The sequence below is a fragment of the Brachypodium distachyon genome, chromosome 5 (genome assembly GCF_000005505.3).
Source record: "Brachypodium distachyon strain Bd21 chromosome 5, Brachypodium_distachyon_v3.0, whole genome shotgun sequence".
Classification (NCBI taxonomy): domain Eukaryota; kingdom Viridiplantae; phylum Streptophyta; class Magnoliopsida; order Poales; family Poaceae; genus Brachypodium; species Brachypodium distachyon.
In genome coordinates, this window is record NC_016135.3 from 15,619,496 (window position 1) to 15,628,712 (window position 9,217).

The 9,217-nt window shown below is 58.4% G+C and overlaps 2 protein-coding genes across 2 annotated transcripts; both read left to right on the forward strand.

Moving 5' to 3' along the window:
* Nucleotides 1-760: 760 nt before the first annotated feature.
* Nucleotides 761-2,714, forward strand: LOC100841000 (sugar transport protein MST1). Its single transcript, XM_003581250.4, has 2 exons — nt 761-1,016; nt 1,100-2,714. The coding sequence occupies exons 1-2, from the start codon at nt 896-898 to the stop codon at nt 2,503-2,505; spliced, it is 1,527 nt and encodes a 508-aa protein (XP_003581298.1). The 5' UTR covers nt 761-895; the 3' UTR covers nt 2,506-2,714.
* A 2,804-nt stretch (nt 2,715-5,518) lies between these two features.
* On the forward strand, nt 5,519-6,862 carry LOC104581377. The gene is made up of 4 exons (XM_010228855.1): nt 5,519-5,812; nt 6,089-6,278; nt 6,340-6,441; nt 6,504-6,862. Exons 1-4 carry the CDS (start codon nt 5,519-5,521, stop codon nt 6,860-6,862), a joined length of 945 nt encoding a protein of 314 aa, XP_010227157.1.
* The last annotated feature ends 2,355 nt before the right edge of the window (nt 6,863-9,217 follow it).

Here is a 9,217-nt window from a genome sequence, read left to right on the forward strand (position 1 = left end):
TACATGTAATATTTCGTCATTTAATACGAGACGGAGGAAGTATAAATTGTCACTGACCCGCGATGGAATCGTCCTGTTCACCGGCGGACAACCGAGGGAGTACTTGTTTCAGTAAATGCAGTCAATGCCTCAATGTGGAAGTTTGACGAACTCAGAAGACCTCTTCGTCGTGAACTGAACTGCTCGCTTGCCCGCCCGTATGATGCAGTGCAATATTGCCACAAAAAGATTAACGTATTCCGTACTACTTTTGTCATTTCGAGGAGTGGGTGAAGACCACTGTATTTTAGTCTTTGCTGAGCATGGAATCTGAGCCTGCCTGTCGTTCCTCACCTTGAAGCGGTTGAGTCAGGAAGGCAGATTGGAATGCGTAGTCATTCGCCTAACCGCTGTGTATGCATGGTTATTGGTCGCTGGCGTGTCCTCTAGTAGTAGTACTGTGTTTTAAAAACAGGTTGATTTCCGTAAAAACTAACACGCCTGATATCAATAGTCAGTTGACTTGGCAGCGTGCACTGTCCATCTCGATGCAGGTATGCAGTAGCACTAGTAAAGAAATTCTCGACTCTCAAGAATCCGAACTCTCTAATCATCGTTCTCCTAAGTTCATCTTGTTTTTCTTTGGTTTGGCTATCTAAATCGGTTAAGAACCATCCCGTCAGGTGTTTGAAATTCATGTCAGTATAAGAGATCACCATCAGACAGCTATGAATGTGGACTGAATAATAACTATTTCTAAATTTCTAATTCAGCTGAGAAATTTCGGTTGCCGTACATCCTCGCCCTCATCAGTTGACCAGTGATCACTATATATGTAAGTCCAGTCTTCCCGCACTGGTACGACGACAGACCTGGCTTGCAGGGCGTTCGCATACACATCAAAGCAGGGAACGCGATGGCGGCAGGCGATGGCGCTGCTTCAGCTTACGGCGGGGAGCTGACGTTCTCCGTGATCATCACCTGCCTGGTGGCGGCCTCCGGCGGCCTCATCTTCGGCTACGACATCGGTATCTCAGGTCAGTGTTCATGACGGATCGATTTGGTTTTGTGCAGAATGCTTGGTTCTGATCTCTGTTGCCAATGTCAAATTAAACTTCAGGCGGCGTGTCCCAAATGAAGCCGTTCCTGGAGACCTTCTTCCCCAAGGTGCTGAGGAGGATGGCGGACGCGAAGCGGAGCCAGTACTGCATGTTCGACAGCCACGCGCTGACCGCCTTCACTTCGTCCCTCTACATCGCGGGGCTCGTGGCGTCTCTGTTCGCTGGCCGCGTCACGCGGTCGCTGGGCCGGCGCGGCGTGATGCTGGTGGGCGGGGCCCTGTTCTTCGCGGGCGGCATCATGACCGGCGCGGCCGTGAACCTGGCCATGCTCATCGTGGGCCGGATGCTGCTGGGCTTCGGCGTCGGGTTCACCAACCAGGCCACCCCGCTGTACCTCGCCGAGATGGCCCCCGCGCAGTGGCGCGGCTCGCTCGGCGTGGCCTTCCAGTTCTTCCTCTCCCTGGGGATACTCATCGCCAACCTCGTCAACTACGGCACGGCGCGCGTGCAGTGGGGCTGGCGGGTCTCCCTCGGCCTGGCCGGCGCCCCGGCCGTGGTCATGGTCGTGGGCGCCTTCTTCCTCACGGACACGCCCAGCAGCTACGTCATGCGCGGGAAGGCGGACCTCGCCCGGGCGGCGCTCGTCCGGGTGCGCGGGCGCGGCGGGGACGTGGACGCCGAGCTCAAGGACATCACGCGCGCCGTGGAGGCCGCGCGCAGCAGCCAGAAAGGCGGGTTCCGGAAGCTGATCGGCAGCCGGGAGTACCGCCCGCACCTGACGTTCGCCCTGGCGCTGCCGCTGTGCCACCAGCTCAGCGGCATGATGGTGCTCACCTTCTTCTCGCCGCTCGTGTTCCGCATCGCGGGATTCGGGAGCAACGCGGCGCTCATGGGCGCCGTCATCCTCGCCGGGGTCAAGTTCGTCTCCCTCATCCTCTCCACCCTCGTCATCGACCGCTACGGCCGCAAGGTGCTCGTCATAGCCGGCGCCGCCATCATGATCGTCTGCCAGGTTGCGAATGCGTGGATCATGAGGGCGCAAGGCGGCAAGAACGGGGAGGTGCCGTTGCCGCGGCCGTACGGGCTGGCTCTCCTGGTGCTGACATGCGTGCAGGGCGCCGGGTTCGGCATGTCGTGGGCGCCGCTGATCTGGGTCATCCCGGGCGAGATCTTCCCGATGGAGATCCGGTCGGCGGGGCAGTCGGTGAGCGTGTCCGTCGTGCTCGGGCTCACCTTCCTGCAGACGCAGACGTTCCTCGCCCTGCTCTGCGCATTCAAGTACGCCACTTTCGTCTACTACGCGAGCTGGGTGGCCGTCATGACGGCCTTCGTCTTGGTCTTCCTGCCGGAGACCAAGGGCGTGCCCCTCGAGTCCATGGGCTCCGTCTGGGAGGGCCACTGGTACTGGAGGCGCTTCGTCGGCGGCGACGGCCACCGGGTCAAAGCATCTCCATCCGATGAATGAGCAGTGGACCAACTTGCTGAAAAAATAAACACGGTCTGTTGTACCGTCTTGCGGACGAACCTGCGACCTTGCTATCTTTAACTATCGGATGACAGTGTCAGTTTTCTTTTTCATTTGAACGCCATGTCATTGTCAGTTTGCTACCAAGTCACCAAGTCAATAGTCTGTATATGTATCTTGCGGAATGAAACGTGCTGATTAATGTGCCATCTTCAACGCGTCTACTCCGACTAACCATGCCTTGGCAGTTGGTTGGCTGCCTGGCTGCACGATGTCTTCGGGTAGTCTACGTATTCCTCTCTTGTGCGCGCGCCCTTCAAACATGCGGGCAATTTGACTAGGGCTCTCTACTGGAACATGGATTTTTGAATATGGAAAACGTTAAAGGGCCTCTTTGATCATATGAATCGTAAACAGAGGAATAGGAAAAATAGAGGAATAGAATGCCATGGCATATTGAAAAGAATTCAAAAACAGGAATCAGCAGTTCAGATTGTTTGGTTGCAACATAAGAAAAATATAGGAATCTTGTATAGACATTAGTATAACCCACACTTGTCATTGACACATAGGAATTTTTTCAAGAGGTTAGACCTCTCGCTAAAATTCTCATAGGAATAGGGTGTAGGAAACCAATCCATAGAATTTTGAGAGGATAAATTCCTTTGAACCAAAGAGACTCTATAGGAAAATTTCCTACGAGTAATTTCCTACGAGTAAGAACCCTACCAAAATCTTATGAAATTCCTTCAATCCAAAGAGGGCCTAAGCGAGATATTGTCGGAGTACGGGTCTCCGGCACCGGGGATGCTGGACACCTCCTTGTTGTTCGGTGGAGGGCGAGGCGAGCGCTCCGACGGTCGTCGGCGTGACGAAAGACACGAAGTGTGGACAATTAGATTTACCCAGGGTCGGGCCACCCGGAGGTGTAACACCCTACGTCCTGCTCTTGATTGTATTCACGAATTAGTGTGCTTTACAGATTACCCGAGGGGTTCCCGGGTGGGCTAATTGTCCCTCTAAGGAACTCTGCTACAGGTGGATGCAATACTGATTGTTGCTGACCAGGGTTCGAACCCTTTGACCGGTGGCATTGGCCCTCCTTTTATAGACAAGGGGATACCACAGGTGCCGATGCATGCAGCGTGACATGTTAGCTATCCGCGTGTCATTGCCACAAAACTCGCACTACTGTTGACCCACGTTGGGCGCCATGCAGCGCCCAGGCCACTGTACATGGTAAATAAAATGGATTATAGGGTAGCCGCTCTAGCCTTACTGAGCAAGACTAGCTCTACCGATGTGACTCCTGTCGGTGCATTAAATGCACTGCGTCCGCTGTCTCGTCCTGTCTTCACTGTTCTGCAGGTCCCATTTGCATGCCCAAGCGCGGGTTGTTGGGAGCCCCTTTCCAGCAAGCGCATCCAGCCAGTTGCCGGGGCAACGTGCCTTCCTCTTCCCGGGACTAGAGTTCCCAGGTTCCCACTGGAGCGGGCACTTCTCCTGTTCCAACTCTTAGTTTTGTTTTCGCCAATAACTGTCTCTTTGGGGCGGTCTTCCCGGGTCTATCCTTCCCGGGAGGCCACCCTGGTGGGGCTTCGTCATTTGCGACCCACGCATCCCGTATCAGTGGGACCCCGTGGGCCACTGGTACGACATTAGCCCCCGGGCGTGGGCCGGCAGCCTTGAGGCCCCGGTTAGTGCTATTCTCGGTCGGTTGCAGGGCTACGCCCTATCCGACACGTGGGTCCCGAGGGCATTTCTTGTTCCACTCTTCCGAGCGAAACGGTCGGCCGATCGGGCACACGATCTCTTACCTTATCTACCATAATCACCAGAGAGTTAAGGCCACGTCGCGCACCCCCATCTTAATTCCTGATTCTTTAGGGCACTTTATTGCTGATCGTGGGGATGTCCGTTGCAGCCCGCCATCCTTGATAAATACCCAAGGCTGGCGGCGGACACCCCACACTGTTTACTGCTTCCGCCATTGCCTCCCAAGCTCTCCACGCCCCAACTCCAGCCAAACCCACTCCCCATTCCCGCCGATGTCTTCCAAGGGTCAGAACTGACCCAAGGGGAGCACCAGCAAAGGCGAGAAGCGCGAGAAGGCCAGCAAGAAGGAGGTTTCGGAGCGAGCACGGAAGTATGAAGAGATGCGGGCCAAGTTTGCCTTCTTCTCCCCCGGGTACAACGACGAGGGGGTGGAGAAGATGGTCTTGGCGCTCGCCACCAAGCACAATGATTACGGGCCGACGCAAGTTCTCCCTGTCGGCGCAGAGCGCGAACGGCAGTACTTCCGGATTTTCGGGAGGTTCATCCTAGCCGGGTTCGTGCCGCTGCATTCTTTCTTTCTTTCTGCCATCATGGAGTCGTACGAGCTCATCATGGCTCAAATTCACCCCATGTCATTCTTCACATTGGTTGTCTTCCAACACCTCTGTGAAGCATTCGTGGGGGTGATGCCATCGGTGGCTCTGTTTCGCCACTACTACTACCCGAGGGTGGAGGCGAAGGCTCCCCTGTCCTCGGGTGTGGTGTTCTGGTTCCGCGACAGGCTCAAGTCGGAGTTCATCCAGCTGGGGAAGAAGAAGATTGAGAACGAGTGGTGCCACGATTGGTGCTGGGTGCGCACCGATGAGCTCTAGGATTTCCACGAGGAACCCCTCTGACCCCCAAAGGGCTCCGATGACTGCACACTCCGTGACCAGACGGATGAGGAGCTGGCCCCGATCTGTGCCAAGATCAAGGCGCTCCGCGAGACTGGGCTCACGGACACGGACGTGGCATGCCACTTCATCGGGAGGCGCGTGGCTCCCCTGTAGCGGCGCTCACATCCGGCATGGATGTACACCGGGCGGGCGATCGAACCCGGCTGCAACGAACCGAACTCTTGCCAGACGAGATACAGTTCTGGGTGAAGGGCATCACCGGCGAGGACGAAGCCTTCCGGTTGCCGTCGCTTGGAGCGCAACCGCTCCACGTCGCGATCCCGAAGCCGGGAGCCGGGATCATGGAGGACCCCTCGTCGCAGCCCTCACCCCCACAACCTAGGTCTCGCATCGACAAGGAGCCGGCTGCCGGGTCGGGGAATGGCGGCCAGGACCGGGGCTGCGCCAGGCCGGAGGACTCGGACTCCGATGATTCCTCGCTGGGCGTCGGAGGAGACTGCGACGACGACGCTCCCCTAGAAGCTGGCGAGGTCGCGCCGGAAGGGGAAGACGATGACGATGACGACGACGACGCTCCCCTAGAAGCTGGCGAGGTCACGTCGGAAGGGGAATACGACGAAGACGACGTCCCCCTGGTAAGGCGGTCCGCGGCAGAGCAAGCGAGCAGGCGGGAGGCCAGCCCACAGCCTCAGGCGCCTCACGTTGATGCGGGGATGGTGGCCTCCGCCGACAGTGGGGCGGCGGGAGCTACCGTCCTGGCTACACCGGCGGTACTGCCAGTTCCTCCCGCACGAAGTGACCCCCCGGCGAGGAGCATCTTGCCGGACAGGGTGCTCAAGCCTAACCCACCGGGGTAAGTTCGTCGCTGCTTTAATCATTTCGGTTTTCGCAAATTTTACATATTCTGCCAGCTTACTTCTGCATTTGCCGGCCCTTCGAGGAAAAGGGGGCAGCCCAACACTTCGCCGGCAGCCCTGGTCAAGAAACCCTGCCCAACATCGTTCGGTGGTGACAAGGACGCCGTTGTTACTGCGGCGGCAGCTGCCGCGGGGAACACAAGGGTCCCCGACCCGAGCTTGCAGGGCACCGGCCCGGCAGCAGGTACGCGCAAGCTCAAGTACTTCCTGTTCTAACTTACTTTCTCCACTGCCTTCTGACACAGAGTCCCTTGTAGGGTCCAAGACGTCCGGCGGGAGCGTCCCGGTAGCTGGCGAGGAGGCGGCCGGTGGGGCCGCACACCAAGCCGTCAGCGAGACGCGGCAAGGTACAGCTTTGTCTTTCGTAGCGTTTCTTTCGCTCAACTGCGCCATTTTTAGACTGACGCAGGTGTTCTTTGTGCAGTAGCCGGGGATGTCCTAGCTGCACCCACGCCCACCGAGGTGCGGGTAATCGACCTCACCGGCAAGGCCGCCGCCGACGCTCCGGAGGAGGGTGCCTCCTCCAGAGCCCTTTGGCAACCCACCCCGGAGATTGCCGGGGACGCGACTACTACCGCAGGTGATGCCACACAGGCGGCGCCGTCTGCAACGGGTGACATGGGGCAGCCTCTGCCAGCCAAGGCAAGCAACAGCGCCCCGGAGAAGCCCCTGAGCCCACAGCCTGCCCCCTTGAGCGAGCAAGGAGCAGCGGGACTCAGCCAAGCCGGAGGCACGTCACCGCATCCTAACGCGCCCTCGGGGTCGTAGACGGTTGCGGCGGGGTCCTCCTCCTCCGCTGGAGCCGCTTTCAGCCCGCGAGCAGGGGAGCTCGCCGGGCGGGCATGGGGTCGGATCACTTTCGACCCCAGCGTGTTCCAACAGGGGCACCAGGTAATTGACAACATTCAGCAGCAACAACGGATGTTCGTCGATTTTTTTCAACGACGCGCAGCAACACCATGCCCGCGTGGTGGCGGAACTGGGCACTGCGCGACGGGAGGCGGAAGACCAGCGCACAGAGCTGCAGTGGCTCCGGGGGGGGGGGCTCCAGCAGGCGCAACAAGCTAGGGCGGCGCCAGCCATGCAAGGAGTTCCGGAGGCCGAGGTCCTCCGGCAATTGTGGGACCTGCAGCAGGAGCACCAGCGGGAGCTCGAGCTGGCGAAGGCCACGCACACCAAGAGCGAAGAGGAGCAACAGGCGGCTCTGGACTCGTTCCAAGGGCGTCTCCCGGAGAAGACGGACTTGCTGTCGAACTACTCCCTGAAGATCCAGCGCCTCCGGCGCAAGGTCGGAGAGCTGGAGACGGCAGCTGTGACGGCAGCCAAAGCCTCGGCGCGTCGGGAGAAAGAGCTGCAAGACCAGACTCGCTCCAGGGAGCGCGAGCTTGCAGGGCAGCTCAAGGCTGCCCAGGATGCCGGCTCGTCCCTTCAGGGTGAGCTTGACATGACGCGGCAGGTGCTCCGGCTCATCGACGAGGACAGTACCAAGAAGGCGTCCGAGATCGGCAAGCTGAAGGCCGAATGCCGCGAGCACAAGCTGCAAGCCCAGGAAGCTCGTGATGCATGCACCGAGCTACGGGCCCGCAGGTCGGGGGAGGTAGTCAGGCTGAAGAAGCCGGCGGACTCGGCGGTGGAGGCGCTGCAGGTGTTCGACATCCCGGTGACTTCCTTCGATGGGACGAACATCGGCAGCTTCACCTCCTTCTTCGCAGATTTCGTTGGCCGGCTATACGGCCTGCAGAACTGCGTCACGGCCTTCGGGGACCGGCAAGTCGGCCTTGCAGCCGAGCAAGTCGCCGAGCAAATTCTTACCCGGGTCCACTCTGCCCACCCCAACTTCCCGTTCGAGTCTGTCTTCGACACCTGGTCAGATGAAGAAGAGGCCAACACCCACCGGGAAGCGGTGCAAGGCATGGTGGACGAGATGGTGGTGCGGATGCAGAGCAAGGCTGATGAAGCTGAATCTGCAGACAAAGAAGCCGCCGGAGGAGGCCCCGGTGTCAAGGAGGCACCTGACGCCGACGCTGCTGCCCCGGGAGCACCTCCTGCATAGTTATCTGCTTGTTCTTCTTTCGTATTTACTTTCCTGCAAGTGGCGCAAGGCGCCTTACTTTGTGTTAGCCCTTGTTACTTTGAATGTTTACCGCAAACTCGTTTGTTCGAATTCCGTTTCATCCAATGTCAATTTACTTGTTCTTTGCCTATAATTAGCTTGCCGGGGAGGGCCTCTGCCCTCCTCGTGTTTTAACCTTGTGTACCCGGGGACATGCCAACTGCGTGCTTAGCCAGACCAGGGACCCAATACGGACCCGCAGTGCCAACCTGGGGCTAGACAGCAGCGGCCAGCCACTCCACCTGCGGGTTAACTACCCCAGCGCACACGCCTCCGGGGCGGACCCGTGAGCCACGTGTGGGGGGCGTCCTCCCCCCGCAAGCGTCTTTCCTACACTCCGGCTACACGGGGACTGAGCTTACCTCGGCAAACCAGTGCGATTAAAGGAAGAACTAAGGACTCAAAACGAAGTACTTAGCTTTCTGTTCTCTCAGCATTTTAAGCACCCTGTTGAGAGCCGCGGCAAGGACGCGGCGGCGGTGCACCCTCCAACGGCATGGGCGGAGGCATGCACCGCCACCGCGTCTTCTCTACGCCTCTCGCCTTTTGTGTTTCCATCTCTGGTATCCTCTTCTAAGTGATGTGGCAGGGCCGCGATGGTGGGAACACCCTCAGCGACAAGCGCAGAGGGATGCACCACCATCGCCTCTCTGCGACTTCACTTGCCTTCTTGCTCGTTGCTGGTATTGCGCTTGCTCCAGTCTTTTAATAGCCGGACTGCTGCCCTTGCCGCCACACACGCTGAACCGCCGGTTGGCGCGTGGAGGCACTGGCCCTGTCTCAGTGTCCTGCATCAAGCTTCGAAGTAATTGCCATATATGTACAACTTACTCGCAAGACGACGACACCCATGACCGCCCCACGAGCATCACAGTGTGCATTCGTCCCCATCTTTACCCTGCATGTCAGATTCTTGCAGTGCCCATGGTGCATAGAAAAGTTTTTGAAATGCACGAAAAACAGCACAAACCGGATAACCTCCTGCCTCCCAGCCCTCGGGCACAGAAGAG

What these genes read in the sequence shown, in the direction of transcription:
- LOC104581377 (XM_010228855.1), top strand. Translation starts at nt 5,519, where the DNA reads ATGGAGGACCCCTCGTCGCAGCCCTCACCCCCACAACCTAGGTCTCGC. An exon ending in ACGAAGACGACGTCCCCCTG is followed by an intron (nt 5,813 to 6,088) that starts GTAAGGCGGTCC and finishes ATATTCTGCCAG; the next exon opens with CTTACTTCTGCATTTGCCGG. An exon ending in GGGCACCGGCCCGGCAGCAG is followed by an intron (nt 6,279 to 6,339) that starts GTACGCGCAAGC and finishes CTTCTGACACAG; the next exon opens with AGTCCCTTGTAGGGTCCAAG.
- LOC100841000 (XM_003581250.4), top strand. Translation starts at nt 896, where the DNA reads ATGGCGGCAGGCGATGGCGCTGCTTCAGCTTACGGCGGGGAGCTGACG. An exon ending in CTACGACATCGGTATCTCAG is followed by an intron (nt 1,017 to 1,099) that starts GTCAGTGTTCAT and finishes ATTAAACTTCAG; the next exon opens with GCGGCGTGTCCCAAATGAAG.